The sequence below is a fragment of the Diadema antillarum genome, unplaced genomic scaffold (genome assembly GCF_040938485.1).
Source record: "Diadema antillarum isolate AM-2024a unplaced genomic scaffold, OU_Dant_1.0 seq00000512_RagTag, whole genome shotgun sequence".
Classification (NCBI taxonomy): Eukaryota; Metazoa; Echinodermata; class Echinoidea; order Diadematoida; family Diadematidae; genus Diadema; species Diadema antillarum.
The window spans coordinates 2,862,162-2,889,296 of record NW_027271466.1 but is presented as its reverse complement, the minus strand read 5'-3'; the positions used below and the strand labels follow the sequence as shown (position 1 = coordinate 2,889,296).

General features: G+C 38.8%; 1 protein-coding gene across 1 annotated transcript in view; it reads right to left on the bottom strand.

Annotated features, from left to right (window-relative positions):
* LOC139734152 (scavenger receptor cysteine-rich domain superfamily protein-like) overlaps positions 1-27,135 on the bottom strand; it is a 41,910-nt gene that overhangs the window by 5,129 nt on the left and 9,646 nt on the right. Inside the window, exons 5-17 of the mRNA XM_071644956.1 lie at positions 25,554-25,677; positions 24,927-25,156; positions 23,308-23,613; positions 22,129-22,241; positions 21,151-21,346; positions 20,518-20,647; positions 18,365-18,531; positions 17,782-17,894; positions 14,420-14,615; positions 13,508-13,671; positions 11,377-11,542; positions 1,888-2,199; positions 505-681 (exon numbers count right to left, since the gene is read on the bottom strand). Of these exons, the coding sequence (XP_071501057.1) occupies positions 505-681; positions 1,888-2,199; positions 11,377-11,542; positions 13,508-13,671; positions 14,420-14,615; positions 17,782-17,894; positions 18,365-18,531; positions 20,518-20,647; positions 21,151-21,346; positions 22,129-22,241; positions 23,308-23,613; positions 24,927-25,156; positions 25,554-25,677 (2,394 nt within the window). The remainder of the gene's footprint in view (positions 1-504; positions 682-1,887; positions 2,200-11,376; positions 11,543-13,507; positions 13,672-14,419; positions 14,616-17,781; positions 17,895-18,364; positions 18,532-20,517; positions 20,648-21,150; positions 21,347-22,128; positions 22,242-23,307; positions 23,614-24,926; positions 25,157-25,553; positions 25,678-27,135) is intronic.

Here is a 27,135-nt window from a genome sequence, read left to right as displayed (position 1 = left end):
GTTTTTACAGGCATTGGTTTGTTTGTCTGTCTGTTTTTGTTGTTGCTTTGTTGTTGTTGTTTTGCAAAATAACTCAGAAAGTTGCAAATGGCTTTCAATGAAATTGACAGGACAAATTGATAATGGTACAAGAAATCAGACGATTAAATTTTGGCAGTGATCTGGATCACTATCTGGATCCAGGATTTGTTTAAATTTGTTTAAACTCAGACGTGCAGTGCAGAAGTATCAACAAACTAAATTCAATTTCCCAGTGAAAGTAGTACATGTCCAAAACATTTGGTCTCGAAAAACTGCGAATATCTCAACTGCAGTTCTGTTTAAGCAAGTAAATTTTGACAGTAGGGTAGAAAAAAGAATATCACTCTCCCACGTAAGTCAAACTTTAAAAATCTTGGGTTGGCCAACCCAAATGACATAATTGAGTCCACTACAGAGAATCTGAATCTGCAACTTCTTGTGTGTTTTGAGCCGGGCGGTCACATATATAATGTCTTCACGTACTTTCGCACTTTGGCTCGGCAGAACCCCACTCGCAGACACTGAGGCAGCTCAGCGTGCGGGAACCGCTGAGCTCGTAGCCCTCGTCACAGCGGAATGTGATCTTGCTGCCGAGTTCGTACTGTGTCCTCCGGGGGGACCACGTTCCATGCGAGATGAAGTCAGGAGGATCACACCAATCTTTGAACAAGAGATGTTATGATATTGACACAAGTCAATTCACACAAATACAGATATCATAAGATACATATACACTGTATAAATGGAATATGTGTATATATATCATCACTACGTATGAATATTGTTTGTAGACACGGATTTGATAATCTAATGATGAAAGGTCCTTTTTAATTAAGGTAGCTTCTTCAGTGTTGTCACTGTTCTACCAGAGGGCCCTGCCATTTTTATTACCCTAGCATTACTAGGTACATGTATTCATACACCCGGGTCAAGAACTACATGGTGGGTAAAAACATCTCGTCCAAGGACGTAAGTAAGCACTGGGTGGGAGTAAAACTTAGGAGTTGGGAGTCTTATCCACTATGCCACAGCATTCCACTGCCCGCCCTCTTTTACAGCTTGGGTTTGTGCATAAACTATAAGAATAAACCATGACATTATGTTTTGGGTTAAAAAATTCTAGCTAGTGGCTACAACCCATTTCTACACTCACTAATGCTGTGTTATTGCACCACCACCAAAAAAGTGCAAAGCTCACAATTTTTTTTTTCTACTTCATGTCATTAAAGGAAGATGGGTGAAGATAAGATTAAGTATAGATCTCTGGGGGACTTACGTACAAGTAAGCCACGACATCATCAGTTCATCTGATTTGCATAGATGCATTGCAACTAAGACTTGCACTTTAAGAGGTGTCTTGAAACCTTTTCTTTTTTTGCTAGTTACTACATCTACATAAGAGCAGAGTAAAAAGGAACTGTTAGTAGACCCAATTTACTGAACAAAGGGACATCTTGAACAGAAATGTGTCTGTGGTTGCACAACAGAAACCAACGTAGTCATCAAAATGTCAACAAATCCATTTCTCCACCTCTTAGAGGTAAATGTAAATGAACGATGCCCATAGAATTCATCGACACTGACATACTATAGGAAAAAGAGCTATCCATGTTCGCATGAAAATTATGGATATGAAAGCTGAAATATGGGATATGACTCACATGACATTAACATTATGTACCATTTCCACCACTAGAGATAAATTTTGCGAAGATACTAGGAGACTTGTTCGACCTCCAGAATTTTATAGAGAGACAACTCTCAATTCTCTTCCCTTTTCTTTTTCTTTTTTTTTTTTGTCATGGTAGAGGAAGAATTTTGCTCATCATTAGATCATTCTAAACCCCGCCTGAGGTGCAAGCTCACTTTTACATCTAACGGCACCCTCAAAGTTGTAACCACTGCAGGGGAACGACCCCCACTCCTTGTGGCAGTCGCGGAGGCGCTCTTCTCTGCCCGAGCAGTTGAGGGAGTGCCAGTGCATCAGGTTGCGCTCGTCGATGGGGTCATTCCAGCCCCGCATCGTCTCGATGACGCTGCAGAAGCCCAGCTGGCGGCAGGCCACCGCCCCGTCCGCCAGGTCCCATCCCAGGCCGCAGATCAGCCCCCAGTCGCCGTCCACCAGAGTCTCCACCACGCCCTCGCTTGGCCTTGAACCGCCAACCAGCCTGATGTCTGCTCAGGACCAGGGGCAGATTGGGAGGGAGTAGAGTGAGAGAGAAGGACACATGCACATTTGGATTGGGAGGGAATTATGTCTATACACATGAAAGGCAATGCTAGTCTAGCTTCAAGGCTGACACCTAAAGTTCTTGTAGCACCTAATTCTACCTTTAAAAATGTGCACAAGTCTCGAGTAAAGGCTATTTTGATTTGTCTGAATAATGTTATGGAGGGCTAAAACACACAGATAGAATGTCTCTTCCTGTAGACGAGAGTGTGAAGTGTAGAAGTGAACATTTTTGTGTATCGCACAAGATTTTGCACCAGCTCCACACTCATTTCTGTCATGTAATTTAATACTTTCCAGAATGTACCTCTTATTTCCTTTCCTGTTTTGCCTAGTCTGCATTTCCACAAATCCTTTCTATTTCAGTGCTAATGTTAATAATCTGCACATCCAAGTACGAAATGCAGGACAGCAGGAATAGCATTGAATCACTTACAATAATTGTACACTTGAGAAAAATTGACTGTTCTCAGGTGCAATATAACATTTATTTACTAAACTAGGATTATATTGCTGCAAAGTCAAATACAAGGACTTTTTGATACTGGCTGAGGATATAAATGGTGTATCACAAGGAAAAGAGCAGTCAAATATCTTCATCAACAAAAAATCAAGCCTAAGGCTGATTGTTTTTGTTTTTGTTTTTTTTGTTTCTTGTTTGATTGTTTGTTTGGTTGTTTTATTTTCAAATAAGAAACAAGCTATATCAATTCATCCCCCATCACCACCATCATCCTAAAAAAAAAAATGAAAATGAAAAAGAAACAAAGAAATATCCCATTGTGCAGCAAACCATTCAAGCAAACAACTGCTAAATATAGATGTAAACCTCCAGGAACTTTTACTCAGCTGCTAAAGCATGGTACCACAATTTTCATTTTGTCTTTGTCCCATTAAGACCTGAGATGTGAGCACATACACAGAGTATAATTTGCCTATATCACTGCATGCAGACATCAATTGGCTCGAGATCAGTGATGACATACAAAAATATTACACTGTACGTGTACATTGTACATGCCTATTAAGCCTCCCTGAAGATTTTTTTTAAATAATACAGAAAAATCTATAGATAGCTTGATAAATAAATGAATGAATGAATGAAAGAATAAATTAATTAATCAATTAACATATATATATATATATAAATAAATAAGTTGGCAGGACAGTACCACTTATCACAGTATCACATTTTGCAACATTCTACTAGCTTTCAATCTGTTTGATACATTACACTGAGCTTCTATCCAGCAAATAACTACCATTGGTCTGTGCTCTGTGCCAGTTAAACATTTTCGTCTTTACTGAACAAAAAGCACAAATCTACCAGAGTTAATCATCTTAAAAACCCACATGAAGCTGAATGAATACTTGCTGATGTGAGCCAATATCATACTCATGCAGTTTGAAAATGGGCCTGCATTCATTACAGGTTTAAAGATTCAGAAACTTATAATGCCAGATGCTTTAGACTAACTGCATTAGTAAATGATTGATCTACTGAGTCACACTATAAGGGAGTTCATGGTTAGTGCATGTCTCATTTGACCCCTACACCACAGACTTTGAAATAACATGGACATGTGTTGTGATCAAGAATTCCTTCTTGAAGCATGTCATCTCGTATTAAATCAATGTTGAGAAAGTGCATGGAGAGATTATGCTAAACAGTGTTGATGAATGACTTACACCTGTACGTTCTAATTTAGTCTGAAACACATACATTGTACCGACATAATTCAGATTCTCATTGTTGCTCGAGACTTCTTTACGTTTTAAAGTCAGTAGCAAATACAGACATTCTCATTTGACCTTTGTTCTGCACATGCGCAAATCACAACCGTGAACTCCCTTATTGAACTTACATGTACATGTACACTATCTTTTGGACATCAAAGTTTGATGAATTATCCAAAGTGTTGTCAGGAGATTGAATTGAACCATCAGGAACCATCAGTTGTAAAGGGGAAAGTAAACCCACAAATTTAGCTTGCAAATAGCAGAAACCAAGGTGGATACCAAGTAAAAATGAGGATAGGGGAGAGAAGAAAGCAGAACAGATATGGACATCATTATTATAAACTTTATGAATATGTGAAAGGACTTGACTTTCTCAATATACATACCAAATTACTAAATGAACATAATACTGAAATATTCACAGTGACATATACTATGACATACACTTTAAGAAAACTGATTTTCACAAATTAAAACCAATTAATCAAGAAAACTTGGTACATTTTAGTTACAGACAAAATTAAATTGCCAATGGCAAACTACAACAAAAACAATTCGCATTTTCAACGGGGAAACACACAAAAATAATACTATTTAGTGCAAGAAATAAACAGAGTAATAATTCAATTGGCATTAGAGTAATTTTTGATTTCCATTTGTATGTATTGTCTTGATGTCTTGCTCTGAAGGCATCTCTAGTGTTTCATTTGAGCGCACTGATAGTTTTACCTAACTCTTAAGCACTGTCATTCATTGGATACTGATAAAATTAATGTCAAGTCTTGAACAAAGACTAGCTTTGCTTTATCTCATTTCTCAACATCTCCCAGAAGTGCAGAAGAAATGAACACACAGGCACCATCTTTTCTGGTACCACATTGTTTACAATGTGCACAACATATGCCAAGGTATTGGAGCAGAATCAATCACCACACTTTTCAAAGAGATCAATAAGTCCTGACTGGCAGAGTTCAAAGGTTATTGCTCTAGCTACATTTGCTTTTCCTCCAGGTCTTTTACGATCACATTTTTCATGCAGCAATTTCTGTCTAGGCTACTGCCCCTTTTTAATGATAAAATAAGCATTGTGGCAAGGCGGGAGTAAGTATAATCATAAGCTGCAGTAAGTTACATTGTTTTGCTTTTTCTATGTTTTCTTGCCGGGGGAAGGGGGGGGGGGGGGTGTTATTAGCAAGCAGGAGGGAAGAGAGACTTTACATGAAGATGGAACACTATTAGATGACAATGCATGAGCCCAAATTGATAGCAAGCTGAAAGTTCATCCAAGTTGATAACTCTAATCCCAGATATATACCATAAGATGACTTATAAATGACAATTAGTTACATTTCCCCCCAATGATGCAATTCTCTCCGAGTATAATAATGGAACTGTAAAACATAGAACTATAGTCATATACACACACATTTCACTTGTTTATCTGGGTAATTTGAAAGAGATATTTGAAAGCAAGGTATTTGAGAATATTTTGGTGCTGGTCTAAAAACCCGATGGATCCCAGGTGGGTTGAGGTAAAAGTTTATGCCATCTACACGTCAGACAAATACAATGGAGCAACATTCTACAATGACCGAGTTTAATGGAATTACTTGACATTTGGGAGATAGATACATTCATGTAGATAGATAGATAGATAGATAGATAGATAGATAGATAGATAGATAGATAGATAGATAGATAGATAGATAGATAGATAGATAGATAGATAGACAGACAGACAGACAGACAGACAGATAGATAGATAGATAGATAGATAGATAGATAGACAGACAGACAGACAGATAGATGATAGATAGATAGGGAGATAGATATATTGATAGACAGATAGACAGACAGAGAGATAGACAGATAGATACAGATAGAGAGTGGGAGAAAAAAGAGTAAAAGACAAAAAAACAGACAGACAAACAAACAGACAGTGTCTGACATTAAAACATAGAGAAAGTGGGTTTGCTGCGGCTATTTTGTAGCGAAACTTAAGAGGTTCACCATTCCAACAGTCAAATTTGAAAGCTTTTCAAAGTTTTCCTGATTGCACATTCGACTGAGCAACATGCAAGAAATAACATACGACATGACTGCCATGCAGAGCTTGTTATGGAACAGTCTGGCAAATTGTTTTCTAAAATGCTTTCCAATGCCCGCTAATCTTTCCCAAACAAATCACATGCAACTCTTCCGACAGAAGGAAGCACATATCACAAAGGAAATCAAGCTTGGAAGAAGATGTGAGCAGATCGGTTCACAAGTCAGGGTGTGATACATTTCAGAATGGCAGAGACTCCGAAAATTCAGCAAGAATTTTATTTTTTTTTTTCAACATGACACAGGCTACACAGGTGCTAAAGGTGAAGTATCATGCTCTTTGCCATCTACTCCTACACGAACAAACAAAGGATACAGAACCGTAGAGTGACAAAAGAGTGTTTTCAGACAAGATGGATTACTACATCCATTAAAAGCAAACATGGTAACACAGAAACATATTATCCAAACTAATATTTGTGTAAAGTGGATATTTCCAAAAGGAAAACACGTAACATTCACAGCGACTTGATAACATTAATAGAAAGCACAAAGTAAATATGTAGGGGGAAAAATACAACTATCAATCAAAAAGAGAAATAGAAGTCATCATTTTAGATGAAAATAAGCATCCTCAGTTAAAGTGATCATCTTCTGTCATCATAAAACAGTTGAGAGTGTAAAAATGTATGCAATATGTCTCTTTTGGGGGGAGATTGCTCACATCAAGAAATGCTGTACAATCAAAACTTTGGTATGTATTGATATGCTGGATTTCATATGCTGTACTTTGAGTGAAAGAAAAATACTAGATAGAGGCCTAACACAAATTAAATCTTGATCACGTATTTAACTCATACATTCCCCTCTCCCCCTCAAAAAGGGGGGGGGGGGTGGATTTTACTTAATATTTATCATAGTCAATACTTTACACACAATAATGGTTTGTTATTTAAAAACCTTAAATACTAGAATGATATTGCAGACAAATGCATTTTTACTTTGCTAATCTAAAGCCATTTATTAGAGAAGTACTTTCAACCTCTACCACCCATTAAAGTTAGACAATCATATCAAGAGGGGAGATTAGACTATTACAAGGCAGTGAGGGTTTGGTTGTTTGGGGGTATTTTTTCTTTTTGTCACAGGAAAATGTTATGGCCCAAGAATAGTTCTGGTACTGAAAACTAATTTTGAGGGGTAAATGCTTTTAGCTAATAGTACTTGTCACAGAAAGTTGGCAATGAAACTGGACACCATACATTTCATCATGTGGCCTTACAACAAATATGAAATGAATTTAAAAAAACACACACAAAAAAACTTTTCTCCATGTCAGAGAACTGCAAAGTACCAACACGAATATGGGTGCATGCAGCTGGTGGCATAATTTTGCATTTTAGTATACCACCTGAGAAAAATGATTGAAATACTTGAATTGAAAATATTTTTGGTGGTGATAAAACTTTCAGGCATGATGTTTTACTGGCACACACCATGTGAGAAAACCAACAACAAAATGCCACTCCATGTTCAAGTTGAGATTAAAAAATAAAAATTAAAAACTTCAAGTAAACAGAATGGTAGGGCCTATAAATGATTTCATTCAATCTGCTAGCAAGATTGCACTTGAGTTTAATAAAAATCCAGAGTCTCAAAGAAAAATCACAAAACAATGAAACAGATTACAATCATACGTATGCAAATTTGATGAGGTGACGACATCATGCCCTCACAGCTCTGTCATTGACCTGAACAGAAAATACTTCATTTCCTTTTGAAATAAGATAAAACAGAATTCACATCATTCAGTAGAGAAAGAAAAAATTGAAAAGCTGGAGTGATTTCACCTTTATATAAGGAGGAGTAATTGCAGTTACTACATCATCAATCAAAATCATGATTTTAATCAGTTTTCTTTCTATAAAGAGGCTGAGACAGAGCTGTGAGATGTTGTCACTCATATTTCATCTGATTGGGATTTATGTTTGCGACCTAATTCAAGATATGGTGGAACTTGAAATCTCTCCCATTCTTGTTCGTCTGGTTTTACTCTGTCTGCTATAACAGTCAACTTTGAACATGGAGTGACGCATCCTTTAGAAGTTCTGGAGAGTATTTTCTGGAGTTTTTATTTTGGTTTGTTTTGTTTTTGGTTTTTGGTTTTTGGTTTTTTCAGAACTACACTTGGGCTGCAGAGGGGGTGCAAGAACAGATTCAGTCTTAGCAGTACACAAGTTAGAAAAGGCTCATGACAACACATTTAAGAAAAAGAAACAAACAAAACACAAGACATGTAGAACCAACAAGAGTGCTGCTTCTGGACGGATCTTTCACATACTATGGAGAACATTTTCTATCAGATTTGAAGGTTTTCAGGTCTTTTCTTTGGTGGTTTTTATTTTTCTGTTTCACTATTCATGCTCTGCATTAAGTCATTGCCAAGTGCATTTTGTAAATTTAGGAGAAAATTCTAGATTGTTCTTTCACAATCTCTTGACTTTACCAACAGAGCTTAGACCGTGATCTCATCAGCCCAGCCAGATGTCACCCAGGAATTTTAACCCGTTGAAGACGAGTCCTGAGTATCTATGAGAAACGTGTGTTGTGCCAAAATCACTCCGTCCTAAATGGGTTAATCAACGCCATGCAACACCAATGCATGGAATTTCCACACACATCAGTTGCAGAGATCACAGCTTGGAGAATTCAAATTCATAGACTTTTAAAGGACCGTCAAGAACTATTTTGGTCTTTTTCTCCTACAATAATTTTTGTTCAAACTTTTAATGAATATATACAGCATAAAGCCACACAAATGTGGTTTTGGGGTCTGCATGGGTTATTTTAAAAGACTATCTGAATCAGCTAGGTTTCGTAATCATGGGCATATAAATTGTATCTGGATTCTCAAGGACTGCATATCTGATGTGGACCTTCAATCAATGAGGTACATCAGTACGAATACAACTTGTCACCATTTATTCCAGAATCTGGCAAAATGGGAATACCACTCTAACAGGTTGATACAATCATGTGGTTCATTAAAAAAAAAAAAATTGACGCAATAAGAAACAGCACTCTGATTGGTCTTCTGACGGCGGACACATTCCATTACCTGATTCCTGTTTGGAATCTGTTGATAGGTTAAAAAAAAAATGATACAAAAGATAGATAACAGGTTGAAGATGAGATATTAAAGAGTAAACCACATTTGTCAACAGATATACATGAAACACCTATCAATACTTTCTACTAGAGTTTCGACTGATATTTGTTTTGACTGGATTAACCTTGATACAGAATAACATCTCTTGTTCTTGAACTGCAAGCTTGAGAACAAAAACGCAAAAGTGCAAAAACAAATTCTGCAATGAATTTGTTGTTGCTCAGGCCTTTTCACTCCTTGAACAAGGGGATGAAATCAAATACAAGTATGTGATTCAATGAAAGTATTCATGATGAATACTAACCACTTTCATTCTATCAGGGGACTAGTCAAAACCATGATAAAAAGCATTCATGTATATCAAAACAGATAAGTCCCACTTCTTCAAATCTAAGTAGTGTATTATAAAGAATTAATTATATCCTTTAAATACATCGTACATGTACATACAAACCAACATTTTCATTAAGGTTTTTCTCTCTTTTTTTTTTGTAACATGCTTTTATACATGCATAGATGCATTTGTGCTTGTGATATGTCTACATAGATCATGACATGGAAAATCTCTTTTCATTTTTTTTTTCACATTCCTTGCATGCTACATTTGTAATTTGGGACATGCATATATCAGGTACGATGTATTGCTGACAAATTCACTACTAAACCACAATGTAATTACGCTGCAGTTGGCCGTTGAACTTATTATTATTATTATTATTATTATTATTATTATTATTATTATTATTATTATTATTATTACTGTTACCATTATTATTATCATTATCATTATTATTATTATTATTACTGTTATCATTATTATTACTGTTATCATTATTATTATCATTATCATTATTATTATCATTATCATTATTATTATCATTATCATTATCATTATTATTATTATTATTATCATCATCATCATCATTATTATTATCATCATCATTATTATCATTATTACTATTATCATCATCATTATTATTAGACAAATTTGCATAGCACAGCTACTATTTAAATATGCTCTACTGCCCTGTGATGTAACAGAGCTCTAACATTGTTACTGATTAGACACACAAAAAGATAAGTACAAAATTAATCAAAGGCTTCTGAAAAAAGGAAATCTTCAACAAAGATTTGAAGACAGCAAGTGATGGGGCCTTCCTTATTTTTTCTAGTAATTTATTCCAAAGTTTGGAAGCAGCACAACTGAAGGCACAATCCCCCAAAGCTACTTTAGTATGTTACTTAATTTTAATACTTAATTACGTTACTTAATAATGAGTAGGCTTATAATACCTTATCACATCATATTAGATAATAGCTCTGCGATATATTCAAATTACACTAAAATATTTTCTGAACGCAGGACTTCTGGTATAGCCAAAAACCCTGTCAAACAAATCAGATGCTAATGTACTGTTCTTCATTAACTTTTAACCTTCACATTCACGGCGTACAAATACTGAATAAAACAAGCTCTCATCTACTATATGACTGTTCTTCTCTCTATTTCAGATTAAACTAAGAAATGAATGCAAGGTAATCTGAAAGAGATCATACGAGGAATATTTTCCTCTTATGCCGATAATAAATGAAAGAGGAGAAAGCCCCAGTTCATTTAATAGTCTCTCTGTGCAACCTAATAAAATCTTCAATATTATGAGAAAAGTTTCCTGATAATATGAGAATATTCAAAACTGTTGTGAGACTTTTTTAGGTGTTTTGCTCCCTATTTCTCTTTTACAATACACTAGTAAATTAGACAATTTGACAATTGTTAATTACAGCTCACTAATGTGTGCATTTCAAAACAAAAACAAAACAAGAAAAGATAAGAGAACTGATACTCAGGTGCTCTAAATGTAAAATTGTTTGCTGCTGGTATGAATTACATTGAATTTCATAGTATGCAAACAACACACACACAAATACAACATATGTGCACAAATGAAAAATGAGAGTGTAGATCATGGACACCCAAACCTGTTAACAGCAGTGCACAGAGCCACCTACACACAGAGTTTGGCCAACACAGTTTCAGCATGTCACAGCATGGTGTACATTCCTTTGCAACATGCTTGCCTAACAGAGCACCATACTGTCATAGTGCTACAATGTACCAAGTAGAACAGAGTTGGCCAGACTTTATGTGTAGATGGCACTGGAAGAACACAAGGAATGCTGCCCTCACCTTTGCACTGCACGCCCGCTCTCCACTTTGACGTGCAGACGACGCCAGACGTCTTGCTCGGACAGGCAGACAGCATGGACTCGTTGCCACGGCAACGGACGTCCGTCATGCCCGTGTGCTTGCCTTCCAGGGCGGGGTAGAATGTCACCTGGGGGGTAGGGAAAGCATGAAGGGGCAAATCTTTAGCCACTGGAAGATCTGAAGTCACTGAAAGATCTTTAATCACAGGAAGATCTGTAGTCACTGTAAGATCTTTAGTCACTTTTTAGTCACTCTTTAGTCACTAGAAGATCTTTAGTCACTGGGAGATGATGTTCCTCCTCCTACCCCAAACAACTCTAGTTCTTCCATTTCCACAGATTGTACATTTGTATGACGATTGTGCACAGGTTGTTTGGTGTATGTTTGTTTCATATTCAAAGTCATACAAGAAAGTTGCAGATGTGTTGGTTGCAGATGTGTCTGGCTGCACTTGTACATGTCTTTTTCTAAAACCCACACAAGAAAACACACATGTACACACACTCACAAGGAAGTTTTCCTCGAACAGATGCCACTACAAGGCTTCAAAGGCTGGTATAGCAACAACACAAAAAAAATCACACTCTCAACAACAGGAGATTTGAATTGACAGAAGTTCAAATTAAAGAAAACTTTTGGATGGCCCTCTTAAATGAAGTCTTGCACATTGGCAATTCGATTCAGTGCAAATTCCATTGATTCTGTTACAAAACATATGAAGAGAATTTGTGTCATCGAATAAACCAAAAACATATTATGACATATGGGGAATCAATCATTCACTGATAGAATTGCCGGAGAACCACCACAATTTGGTCAAATTAGGTAGGGGAGAGGACTAATTATTAAATATCTATTAAAATGGACTAAAATCCTGTAAATTTTTTACCTACTGTTTTCCCTTTTATCACTCAGGCCATTACAACCGGGCACACTTCCAATCTTACGATAAATTTGGTAGTCTCAGAGTCATTGCCACTTCCAGTTTCCGTTTTGACTCGGAAAAAACTCCCAGAGTTCAACCCTGAAGAAATGACACTATGCCAAGCAAAGCATGAGTTTCCTTCCCTCTGAAAACAAACAAATTGCCATTTTCCACCCATAATGGATTTCATAATGGAGAGACCTTTGGCCACGTGAATACTTATACACATACAATGTGCATACAGTGTCTGATTATGCACAAAATGTCAGAGAACCTGTCTATAGTAGCCACCTGTGTATAGAGGCCACAATTTTTGTTTCCCTTGGGTGGCCACCCACCTGTAAAAGTGGATACGTTTGCATGAGTAATTTTTTGCGCTCAGCCGAGTACAAGGAGTTTCGCCTGTTTTTCATTCCGCAGAATCAAGACATGATCAACTACTGAAAAATATGGCAAGTGAAGATATCCAAATGCTTTTATTTTCACGGTAGTTTCTGGTTGTGCAAAATGCGCGAAAATTTCAACACCGCAAAAAATTTCCACTTTTACAGTATTTACAGGCTTGACACATTATTAAACCAGAAATTTTTGCATGCATGAAACCTTCATGAATTTTAAAAGGAGCCCAGATTCAAGAACCTGAAATGCACACAAAAGTTCTTGTCTAGACAATGGATTGAATGCCAGTGGCAATTCGCAAAACTCTCACGCCACAGACAAAGGCCATCAGCTCTAATTCTCCAAACTTCCATACCATGAATGTTTCTGGCTTTACAGTATTTGCATATGATGCATCACGCGTTACCCCGGGGTACCACGTTGTGTAGTGCCACCTCAAGTCCACTCAAGGACAGCCGCAGAGAAATGCATGCACTGTGTGTGCATCTACAGTCATTCCCATGCCACTGCATGTGATACTATGCATGCATGGTATGCTGTGCTGGCAATATAGCGTGTGCTTCAGTGCAGTGCAATGCAGTGGCTAGCGCGCGCTACAGTATGTAGCTCCATTACCAAAATAATTTCCCACTTTTTGGCACCCAGGGTACAACCTATTAAAAAAATAATAATAATTCAACAAAATGGCTGATTTTTATTTGGTACCCCGGGTTACCATTTATGTCACCATATGTGAGTAACCCGACCAATCCGGATTGTGGTACATACGTTTTTGACGTCGGTGTCGAAGAGCTGCCTACAGACAACCTGCGCCTCGGCTTCATCCCAATCCTTGTTGCATATGGACTGCCACTCGTTGTCGATGAGGATCTCCACTCGCCCTCCCAGCAGGCTGGTCGACGTCGTGCCGTTGGGGTACGACAGTTTGATATCTAGAGTTGTGCAGACCACATGATAATTTAACTGAGCTAGAGATTACGGAGGAGCCAATCACAAGTAAAACATAATAAGTGGATATGAACTGTAAATGCATTAACATACAGTTATGAGTGACTTAATGATATGAATGTTTGAATGTTGCACTTAGATATCAATTAATATTACATCGCAACTATACTTCACCGCTACATTTGATACTAACTGACAAGACCACACAGATGAGCACATGATGGGGGGGGGGGGGGGAGTGGCAGGGGGAGGGCTATGGGAGGGGTGTCAATATTTCAACAAAGGGTCAATATTTGACTACAAGGATTCGGATGGCTATGGGTGAAATAACATTTCTGTACACTTTAAATGCTTACAGTAAATTAACTTAAAGTCATTTTGTGAACTGATTTTGTGTTCTTTTGTTGTTGTTGTTGTTGTTGTTGTTGTTGTTGTTGTTGTTGTTGTTATTGTTGTTGCTGTTGTTGTTGTTTTGGAGATAGAAAAATACATTGTTCCGTGTACATTGCAGCATTTATAATCTGTATTGCATGCAACAATCATGACCACAATTCAAAACAAAACAAATATTCAATAGCTCAGTGACTTCTACTGGTTTTAGACAAAAAAAAGCAAATGATACATAAAGCATGCCCTATCACTCTGATCAGGCCCTAGCTGTTAGCTCCACTCCACACAGAAAGAGATGGAAGACTCTCGAAAAATAGATACAGATTTTCCCCGTTCACCAACCTGTGCACACCACGGAGGCATCTTCATAATGCTGGCAGTTGTGGGAGAGCCAGCCCTCGTGCGGACAGTTCTCCAGGATGCTCTCCGTGCCGTCGCAGTCCACCCCGTCCATGAGGATAGGCCCCGCCCCGGGCCCGTAGGCCTGGCAGCACTTAGCCGTCAGGGCAGCATAGTTACCCAGCTGCCTGCACACAACCTGTCACACATGGCACATGTTTTGTTTGTTGTTTTCTTTTTTTTTCATATCATCCATCAAATCCAAGAATTTATATATTTCACAGAACTGCAGTTTTCCTTCACCAGGTTGGGTTTGTCAAACTTAAATCATAGCTCAGTTAAGAAAGGAATAACTGAATGCCTGTGAAATATTTCAGCAAGTTATGGTAAAGTGTATATAAAGTGCTATCAAATAGCGGGGATATACCAGATCAGTGTGGCCATGCTGCTATTAAAGTATCATGCATTACATCTTGCTAAGAGAAGATGGGGACAATTGGGAGAAAGGGAAGGGAAAACTTTTCAACAATATGTCATCATCAGTCCCACAAGGGCATGCCATTGCATTGGAGTACTGTTAAAAAAGCAGGGAGCAAATGAATTACAATAATGGACACTTAGACCAGGCGTCCACTAGGGCGCGGACAAGACGCGGACAAGACCCGGAATGCAAATTTGGTATTCCGCACTCCTTCGGCAACCTGTCCGCACGTTCCTGAACGTGTCCGCTCACTGTCCTAAACATGTCCGGGCGTTTCCGCACCTTCCGGAGAGAGAAAAATTTCCGCGTCCAAATTTTGATCGAGACCAAAATTTGGATGCGGAAATGAACTTCCTGACACATTCGGCGACTTGTCCTGACGATGTCCTGAGGATGTCCCGCTTGTCCGGAACCCTTCCGCTCCTTCCGCACACGCTCCGGAAAGAATCCCGCGGTGTGGGGAAACTTCCCGAATGAAAGCGGAAGACACCAGGAATGTTTTAGGACAGCGCGGAGCCGATGCGGATCTATATATGCAAGTGTCCGGAACCGATGCGGAAATGTTGCGATCCAGACACGAAAATGTCGACACTTTCCGCGAGAGTCATGCCAATGAAACGCAAAATGAGCAAGAAGGGAGGTGAGGCCCCCATGCAAATATCCCCATCACAGGCACACCTTTCGTCTAGTGATGAAGAACAGGTAAATCTAAGGAATTTCCGGTCCCAGAAGGCAAAGAAGAAGGTAGTATAAGAGACTGTGCCAAAAGCAACCAGAAAGAAGTGTAATCAGCCCACTAACTTCCTAGTAAATTTATGTTGTTTTGATCTTTTCAGAAATTATTTTTTATCTGAGTGACTTCCCTGGTTCCTATTTCTTACTATGGTACATTTTCCTTTATGTTGTTTTCGTATTTTATTTGCAAACAAACTAGGTTGTCCCATGTGACAGCCCAGCTGAAAAATCACAAAAGTAGGTGGAAGTACACTCAGAAGAACAAAGTATAGAATTTTTAGCTAAATGTTAATGTATTATATAAACATGAACAAGCTGTTATTCATAAGTAAATGCTTTCTAATGATACAACATATTAGAACAAAAGACAAATTCATCACACTAAAAGGCATGAATTCAATTGCAAAGATATACCTGTGGTCTCATTACAATGTAATATCTTTGAAGCCCAAAATAACAATGAAAGCTAAAGATGATGGAGGAAAATGAAGAATTTTCTGTCAATTCAAAATTCAAGTGAAATGAGAGAAAAAGCAATAAATTATGAACTCGAAAAAGTATTTCTGTCTTTCTTTCTTTTTTTGCTGAGTGTATAATTATATTTAAGTACACATTAAGCATCACAAATCGTTCCAGAAATATTCTTTACTTGAATGATTTTCGTAGTTGTTATTACCTAATGATTTTATCTTCTCTTTTTGTTTTTGTTGCAAATAAACTCGATTGTCCAATTTGACAGCCCAGCTGAACCCCCCCCCCCCAAAAAAAAAAGTGAATTAAAGTAGGTTAAAAATATTTCCCCATTTTTACACTTCATTGACAATAAGCTAGTAAGCTCTAAGCATGAAAAAAAAACTTCTCGGACTTGAATCATTGCAAAATGTTCAAAAGTGATCAAAATAAGAGAGATTTAGAGATGCACAAGGGTGAAAATGAGAGAAAGAAAAACAAATTGAATGATTAGGATCATTTTGACATGCTCTGCAGAAGTATCAGACAAAACATGTATATACTTCAAGATGGATAAAGCACAGGTCTAGAAAAAGGGAATAAAGAATATGTATACTAGTATATTATATATATATATATATATATATATATATATATATAAGTAACAGAACTGCAACAAAGTTCATGCTGTATTCACCAACGGTTTATTTCTTGTGAAGAAAATTAACTTTGTTGCAGTTTTGTTACTTATCTTTTTATCTTGCCAATACGTGGACTACCTTATCAACACATATATATATACATATATATATATATATATGTATATATATATATATATATAATGTATATACATTTACATTTTTATGTATATTATATATATATATATATATATATATGGTTCAAAAAGTTTGCGAATATATCATCCATGTGACTGTAGGCAGAAAAAAGATTGTATTCCCAGATGAGAAAAACTATAACAAAAAATGAGTCGTCAGCCGACATGCAGACAATCCTATTCTTCGACTTTTGGTGGTCACATTTATGAAATAATATTGACCAGTCATATATAATATCAGCAGCTACTGCGGAATCACAACAAGGAGCATCAATGACGGCTACAGTCAAATGAGGAAAAGTCAAAGTCAGTGCCAAATGTATACCTTTCCATTTTCCTGGTATTGTCCGCAGTTTGTCCGCATGCCTAACTTGTGTTGTCCGGAAGGCATCCTGATTGTCCGCGTTCATTCCTGGTGTAATCCTAGATGTTTCCGCGCTGCCCGGCTACGATTAGCATATTCCGAGTTATTTCGCGCTCTTCCGGAGTGATTCCTAGGAATGTCCGCAGTCAGTCCGCGGACAGTCCTAGGAATGTCCCAGGACAAGCCGATTCACAAAGTTATTCCGCGTCTGTCGCGGACAGGATGCCGAAATGACAAAATTTGCTTCCGCAACCCTTCCGGGGCTTGTCCGCGCCCAAGTGGACGTCCGCCCTTAAGCACACTTAGATCTACACTACAAGACAATGAATAGTTTGGAGTTTTCCATGCATACTACGGATACAGAAACATGATCGATTCTGTTTGTCACAATGTCAATATTCAATCCAGCTTGTCAACATGTTCGAGGGAGGACAAAATGAATGACTGCCTCTGGAGGCACTTTGTGGAGGAGGCATAGAAATGCATCAGGTGCGTCTTACCATGGCGTCGTTTAAATCCCAGCTGTCGTCACAGACGGTTCCCCACTGGCCATCGTGGAAAATCTCTACTCTACCCTCGAGGGGCGTCCTTCCGCCGACAAGCCTCAGACCCCCTGCAGATGAACACATTGCAAGGAATGCAATGACAAATATTACAACTACAGCAATGGAGAGCTAAACTCATTTTTTTGTTTTCCACCATACAACAGCACACTGCTCCAATCAACTGGGACTGGTAACAATTTGAAGAATGAACATTGCAGATTTAAATATTGCTGTAATAATCATAGTACTATCATCATTACTGCTAGCTGTAGTATTTTGATCATGTATCACAACAGTTATAAATTATTATTATCATTATTATTATTATTATTATTACTACTACTACTACCTACTACTACTACTACTACTACTACTACTACTACTACTACTACTACTACTACTACTACTACTACTACTACTACTACCATCGCTACTACGAACACTACTACCACTACAGTGAAGTGTAGTCCGAGTCTGAAAACAAAGAATAACAGGCATTGATGGCAAGCGTGGTGGCGCCAGAAACTCATCCTCTCACCTCGGCAGATGACGGTGGCGTCAGTCTCACAGTCTCTCTCGATGGGCGTGTAGGAGCAATTTTGCAGCATCGTCTCCGTGCCGGTGCAGCCCAAGTTGGTCATGAAGCCGACCCCCGTCCCCGCCTGAAACGAGCCAAGCGCCTCGGCCGTGCTGTTGTACAGCTGCCTGTCTCATTAATGGAGCAGCAAAGGGAAAACTTTTAAGATGGGGATATGGGTGAGATACACATGTATGACAGTAGTCCTACGTACATGACATGACTCATTACCTCCGCCAAGGGAGGAGTTTATGTTTTCATTACCGTTTGTTTATTAGTTAGTTGGTTAGTTTGTCTGTGTGCAAAATAACTCAAAAAGTTTACGGATTTGGATGAAACTTGCATGAAAGGTTGAGAATGACACAAGTAACAAACGATTAACTTTTGGTAGTGATCCGAGAATTTTGGGGGAATTTTTGAAGGCTTTTTTATATTTTGGCAGGTAGGGTCAATAAACTTGGGAGTTCAGGCTGTGCGTATTTGAGGTTTGCATGCCGCGCACTAAAGTGCGTGCTCTGGTTTCTGCTAGGGCGAGGTGCGCCGTGCAGCTGAGGGTTTATGACGAAACAAAGGCTTCTATATTGGGAAATCCGGCGATTTTCAGCACACAATGCTATAAGTACGTATGGGTGGAAATCACTGATATCTCTAGATGGAAGAACAAGATCAGTGGTGGAAATGAGCTGTATGCTTGGCAGAGGTCTGCACTCTCAGAGTGCTTCGCTAGTTTTATACATGATCTCTGTAATTAAAATGTTGAGTAATGGTTTATTGCAAATACATTGTAATACCAAAACTAGATATATCGCTACGGCGACTGATATGCCTCCGCCATAATGCATGGTTCTCCAAATAGGTCTATAGTACAATGTCTTGACAATGTGTGATGACAGTTTCAAACAATCGGCAAAATACTAAAATGACAGTTTTGACACAAATGTGCTGAATGTTCACTTTCCTAGAACTAGGTTCAATTGGATGAATGATTAAAATGTCAGAGTGCAGGTATTTGGGGAACTGATGATTTTTACTTGACTTTTGACCCTTTTATAAGTTTATGCATTGAGTAATTTTTCAAGGTATTGAGAAAGAGTATAATTTCAGTATCAAATGGGAAATTAGCATTATCTAAACCTGGCCTTTGACCTTTGACCTCACAGTTCCAAAGAGAATCACTCTTAGGTTGAACATGCATAAATATGTAAGTTTCATGATGATAACTTGAGTTAGTTTTGAGATATGGAGGAAAGAAAGAGTGCAATTCAGCACTTTCACTTGACCTTTTGACCTTTGACCTTTTGGCAAGAAACTTCGCACAGAATATATATTGGGTAATACATGTATACATCAAGTTTTAAAAAAAAAACCTTCATTCATTGCATAAATATAAGGAAAGTAGTGATATTTTGAGGAGTTGACCTTGACCTTTGACCCCCATGACCTTTGATCCATGACCCCCAACTTCCCTAGATAATCACTGCCCATCGGTACAAGCATATATACTAAGTTCCATGAAGATACCTTGAACCATTTGCGAGATATGGAGAAAAACATGAAATTTCAATATTTTTTTTCCACAAAATAACCTGTGACCTTTGACCTTTGACCATGTGACCCTAAAATCCACACAAAGTATAATCCCCCAAGGATATACCCTCATACCAAGTTTGATGTAAAACCACCCCACGGTTCTTGAGATATCGACAAAAACAAAACGGGACGGACGGACGTACGGACGTACGGACGGATGGACGGACGGACGACCCGAAAACATAATGCCTCCGGCCACTTCGTTGCGGAGGCATAAAAATAACAAGAAATAACTGACTGACAGCAGCAGAGCCACCATAAAATGTTGAGACAATAATACAAAGGATCTATACATGAATACTTTGATCGATAATCAGCTTTCCATAAAATACCCATTTACACACATGGGCTGAGAAGGAATGGTGTGAATTTGTCTTGCCTGCAGACACAAGTGCCATGAAAGTAATTTGAACCCTGGACCTTCCTCTTAGTAGCACAGTGACCAATCCACCAAACCATGACAACTCCAAAGAAACCCACACACACACACACGCACACAAACACACAACAAACAACCTTCTCACCTGCAGAGTACATTTGCATCTTTGATGTCCCAGTTATCACCACACACCCGCCCCCAGCGACCATTGTGAACAACTTCCACTCGACCTTTGGGACTCGAGGCGCTGATGTCTTCGGAGACGAGACGGAGATCTGTCATTAAAATCAGAAATATCTTCATGAAATTTAAATCTTCCCACAATAAAGTTTAATGACACAAGATAGTCTCCGCAAAGCAAACTCTCAGTGTCATACTGTATGTTTCACAAATCACATAGTTTAAATGTACACGCCATATATTTAGTGAGTCTAATTGAGTCTAATCTTGAATCCGGACTTCCTGAAAATTTCACATGTGCTAAAATGAGCACAAATTAGCCTGTATTAAGTAAATAAATGAAAATGTAAAAAGTTTACGCACGACCCACGATGGATGACGGATGAAGAGTGATGGCAATAGCTCACTGGCTCAGGTGAGCTAATAATATATATATGAACAAACTGCACACACATTTAACAGCTCTAGACGTGCTCAGCAAATATTTTATCCTAAGCTCTCATGAATCAGATTTGTGACATTCAAAATCTCAGAATCTCAAAAATACCAAGGTCAACAAACTTTTTTTTTAAAAGAGAAAACAATCTTCAAGACTCACTCCGACACGACACACCGGCAGCTTCGCTGGTGCCGCAGTTGTGCGTGCCCCAGTCGCTATGGTAACAGTCCTCCAGCCTGCTCTCAGTGCCGCTGCAGCCGACATCGTCGAGGTGATAGGAGCGGGTGGGAGGGGCATGCTTGCTGCAGCAGGAGTGGGAGACAACCTCGTAGTTGCCCAGCTGACGACAGACGACCTGCAGAAATAGGATACCATACGAGATGTCTGTACAATTTTCTGCGCATTTGAGGTCTCCACAGTACAAATGGTTCAGAGAGGATAAACACTAGATATTTCTGGGAGAATTTACACACACAAAAAAAGATTACCAAAATGAAAGCTTGTCTGTCCTACAAGAAATTCTCTCAAAGCTAAAACATACGATTGTAGTTCTCGGAAGGAATCAAAATCTATCTTCCACCGTTTGGACTTTGCTTGCAATACATGTACAGTGAAAGGGTCTACCAAGTACCAACCCAGGATAATGGGTTGTTTTGGAGTATTTTGAGATCAAATGCATAAAATACTGTAGTTTTGATCACAGTACACAACTTTTATTCCTGAAGTCCCTCCCCTGTTCAGCAGTAGATTGGTAAAATGTCACTAGACCTAGTTTATACGTGATGATCAATTCGTGCCCTAGAAGTACTATCAAACCGCATGCAGCTAACAAGCTCTAAATGTTATTTTACTCTTGTGCGATGGATACTGCCACAGCTTGATCTACTGTAATCATTGCAATTGAATACAGAACATCAAGTAGCAATCACAATGTGTATGATCTGAGATCGCAATATGTCTGGTGTACCTTTTGGGTAACATTTCGCTTCTCTGTTGTTACCCAACTAAAATTGTGTTATCACAGCATTACTTCACACATTTTTATGCATTATATGCATGTCTCCATTTCAGGGTAAATTCAACAGCTTCTGCAAGCGGATGAGAACTATGTTTCGTCTTTAACCAATGACCTCTCACCTTTGCGTCCTCCAGTCCCCAGTTATCATCGCATATGTTTCCCCATTCGCCATTGTGGATGATCTCAACGTTTCCCTCGAGACTGTGCCGCCCACCGATCAGACGCACCGTTACTATCACGAAGGAGGAGGAGGAAGAGGAGAGGGTGAGTGGATTGTGAGGGTCATGTGACAGTCACAGGATGCAGAGGGTATCATGTGACAATCTTGGATATCATGTGACAGTTTTGGTTATCATGTGACAGTTTTAGATACCATGTGACAGACTTGAGAGTGGTGTGACATTCTGGCATAGGGTGTAGTCATGACAGTCCAAAGTGTCAAGTGAGTGTTGGGGCAATATTTTCATCTTTCTCCTGTGAAAATTTTTATCACAACCACTCTTGGTATAAACTTAAAGTCTGCCTATCATCCTCAGCAGATAATATTTGTCTATATCAAAATATATATTAAGAAAAAATGAAAATTAGTGAAATTTTGTGAACAGAATGAATGGAGAGCTGCTCAGCGGCAGTATCATATACAATGTAGCGCTGCCAACTTGCCTTATCCTCTAGACTTTCACAATTTACATATATAACTTTGTATAACATGGTATGTGTCGGATTCTCCTAAATAATTCACTGTTTTTCAAATTGCTATTTTCATACCAAGCATTACCATACTAGGCTGGGATTGCCCTTCAAAAGATGAAGAAAGACATTAACACTTTCAGTACCAGGGACTTAGGGCAGTGTGTACAATGCTATGGGGTTTTTTGTGCCAATCAGCACTCAAAAGTACACAAAGTATACTCAACCAAAAAAGAAAGTAAACACTTTTCCAGTTCATATTTCTCATAGAACATTTAGCTAAAGAGTAAAGCATTATATACCATATTAAAGGTAATCTAATTGGCTATCAACCTGGTAGGTCAAATGAACAAGAGAACTTTATGTGTGAGTGAACACATTTAGTTCTTCTCTTCCAAGGCACAAAAGTAATATTGCAAAAATGAACTAGTTGCATGAGTGATCTTCCATGTGACAATGGAAACAAAAGACATATATTCATCACAATAAGAAACATGAATTAATTTCCAAAAACAAACCTTTGATATCTATGATGCCTTCGTAGCCCCAAAGACAAAGAAAGGCTAAAAATGACAGAGGAAAATGAAGAATGCCAGCTACGTACGTACCTTGACACTTGGCAGTGGCTGCCAGACACCCCATGGGCAGCGTCTGGGAGGACGGCGGGCAGTCCTGGAGGCGAGACTCCGTGCCCAGGCAGCCCAGGCCGGCCATGACGGGGTTATTCACCGTCTTGCTGGACGCTTTGCAGCAGCTGTTGGCCAGCGGGTATTCGCCGAGCTGGCGGCACACCACCGAGGCGTCCTGCTTGTCCCACTGGTCGGCGCACACGTAGCCCCACGCGCCGTCCACGTACACCTGCACCGCTCCCTCCAAGAACGATGAGTTGCTGTTCCCGACCAGACGCACCGCGGCTGTCCAGAGAGGAGTTGACAAATATAAGATTGGTTCACACTTACATTATATCTCCATTCAATGCCTCATTGATATCGAATGTATGCATAGCCCCATTCGATACGCTGTAGTAGGGCATACGACAAAAACAAAAAAAAGGCTGTTGTGACATCCCCATTTGGCTCACATTTTTACACTTACATTAAATTAGTAATTTTCAAATTTTCCTCCGAAAGAGATACTGTAAGTGAGGAAATTTTTGTGGTGTTGAATTTTCACGCATTTGTTGTTTCATGCAACCAGACACCAGCACGAAAATAAAATTATGCAAATATTTTTGCTTGCTACATGTTCCAGTAGTTAATGTCTTGATTCCACAAAATTTAAAACACGCAAAACTCATCATACCCGGCCGAGCGTGAAAAATTACTCAAGTAAAAATATCCACTTTTCAGTACGGAAGGAACAATGTTCATCAAAGCATACACGGACACACAAACATACATACTCTACAAGTTTCACAGATGTCAGGCTCTGCCTTGCCTTCCCTTTGCCATATCTTGCATTGCATGGACCACAAACGGTTCCGTCATATATATTCATTCAAGTTCATCTGAGCTGCCGACCTTGTAAACAGCATTGGAGATAATTATATTCATCAACTGAAATTACATACAGATATGATGCATTCTTGGTCCTCATTACATAGAAGATGTATTTACAAAAAAAAAATCTTGTGCTTGTTTCTGAATTAGCGTGCTAATTCGCCCCACGGTAACCATGTGAATGCCTCACCATATAATCTTGAGATTTTATATCCCATCATTCCAAGTACACATCACAACAGCATGCGCACCACAACAACAGCAAGCGCATCACACCACTGTGATGCGAAGGGCAAAGAGAGGCGCATGCAGTGAAGCACACTGTGTACATCAGTTTGGCCGATTTCATGTATGCGCAGATTCGTTGGCAAATTATTGTGATCGGCAATTAGCAGGATATTTCTGTCAGTGTGTTAAAAAATTTTGAGATTTGAATTTCAATCATTATCACTCTAATTTATAGGTGTGAATGTGGCTAATGACTACAGCATATCATATACTTACGAGAACATCTGAACAGCAGTGAGGCACACTGCGTGCACCAGTTTGGTAGATTTCGTGTATGCGCAGATTCACTGGCAAATTATTGTGATCGGCAATTAGCGGTATATTTCTGACAGTGTGAATGTTTGCAAAAGAATCTCGAGATTTGGATTGCAGTCATTGGCATGCTACTTTGGAGGTGTGAACGTGGCTACTGACTACAGCATATACAAATGTATACTTACGAGAACACCTGACACCAGCCAGGTTGCTCACGTTGTTGAGCAGCGTCAAGTCGCCTCCGACGGCCGGTGCGAATCTCTGGCAATCTACGTCCCCAGTGTCCGTGAACGGGCACTCATCGAGGGCCGCCTCCTGACCCGTGCAGCCAACATTGGACATCAGGTAGCTTGCAGACGACTGGCCGAAGCGCATCCCGTCCGTTGCCTCAATAGCAGCCAGATCCCCTATTTGACTAGACGAAACAAGATAGAGGAAGAATTTTCACCCCAAGGGAAATAACAAGGGCTAAGTTTACAACCTCATCCAGTTTTGAGTATGTAACGCTCCCCTCTCCATCTCCATTGAATGAACAAGAAAATTGGCAACATTTCCATTCTTGCCATGTGACACAAAGCATCACTTAACAGTGTATGCATTTCTTTGATGTGTTAAATGCATGTATTTCACTCTATCTACATTTTTTTTTCTTTCTAACACCTTTTTTTCAGGAGGTTATTAACAAATCTTTCAGTCTGGACTTGATTCAAAAAGGAAGTAATCACTTGCAGCTCCTTATCAACAAAAACAGAGAGGTCTTTAAATCAAGATCGCTTGAAATGCAGGAGAACAAGAAGCAGCTAGAGACTGACCTGCAGACTACACGGGCATCAGCGATGCCCCAATTTTGGGCACAGATGGGCCTCCAGCGAAAGCCGTCGTACACCTCCACATACCCCTCCATGGGACTCCTCCCATTACTAAGACGCAGGGATTCTGTACACCAGGGGGGAAGATGACGGAAATGAAAAGAGACACACATATTAGAGGGGGGGGGGGGAGATGAATGATTGCCATGGAAACGGGATGAAAGAAATATCCTTGGCACACTAATGGTGTTAACCCATCAAGTATTGAATGAATGTTTTTTAGCTGAACACATTTTCACCCAGTCATCATTAAATTGACACTTCCAGATATCAGTGCATGTTGTGTATGGGAGAAAGATTACATAAGGATGGAATAAATACATGAAATCTGCACTAAATAAGAAAAAAAAAGTTTTACAAAAATGTGCCAACTTGAGAGAAAATAATAGAACTTCAATCTTCTGCCACACATTGCAAATCTAAGAATCAATGAAGAATATAGAGGCTGGCAAAATGCTGCACGACCTCAAAAGATTACATCCAAACAATGGGCTTATTTGGAACAAAGTTTATCTATTCTACCAAACAAAACATTGATAATGAGCAGTAAAACACAATCATAAAAAGAACATCATACCAAACAACACAAGTGTGGCTTCCAGTACTTGATTAGTTACCTCTCATCAGAGGCAACACATTCTATGCTAACTTGGTATATTAGTAGGAGGAATACAGTTCGGCCATGATCTGGCAAGACTATGTGTCTTGTTTGAAGCGATTTCAAGATATTCATGTTTAAAGTTTAAACGTTTAACATAAAGTGACTTACATAACTTAGAATTGTGTTCTATACCAAAAAGGAAACTTTTATGTTTTATCTACCTCGAAATACATGCTCATTGCCACATATTTAAGTTTATCAAAAGATACGTAGTTCTGCCTGATCATGAGAATCCCATAGATTGTGTACAAATACGACACGCACGTACAGATTGGAACTTGAGATACGTAGTTCTGCCAGCCGCTCAAGCTGCCTAAATGAAGGAGTACAATCAGGCAAAACTATGTAGTACTACGTATCTATAGCACTTACGTAGTTCGGCCAGCTCACTGACGTCACTTTGTCCAAAAAAAACCTTGATAATTGATGATTTTATTTTTAAAATGACAAAGAGTTATAATATCATATTTTAGCATACTAATCATGATGTTATGAAATGCTCAATAAGCCAAAAAACAAAAAAAAAGGTCAAAAAACCGAGATAGGTAGTTCTCCCAAATCATGGCCGAGTTGCCACTGTTGATACTCTTAGTCTTACTGTGCTTTGTTTGCCTATTAAACTGGCATGGATACTGGAACACTCTCTTAGCTGATTGGCATCTAAACTTGTGGAAATTAGTTGTCAATGAAGGAGATTACCTAATCCCCCTAATCCCTCCCGTGTCAGCATGACCTTCCTGTGTAATAGACTGAGGAACATTGCTACATCTGAGTGAAATTTCACTGAAATGTTTTGTCTGTGATTTTCACTGGGAAATTTGCTCTCAGCCTATCAGATACAAGGATTTCAGTAGCTTAAAACAG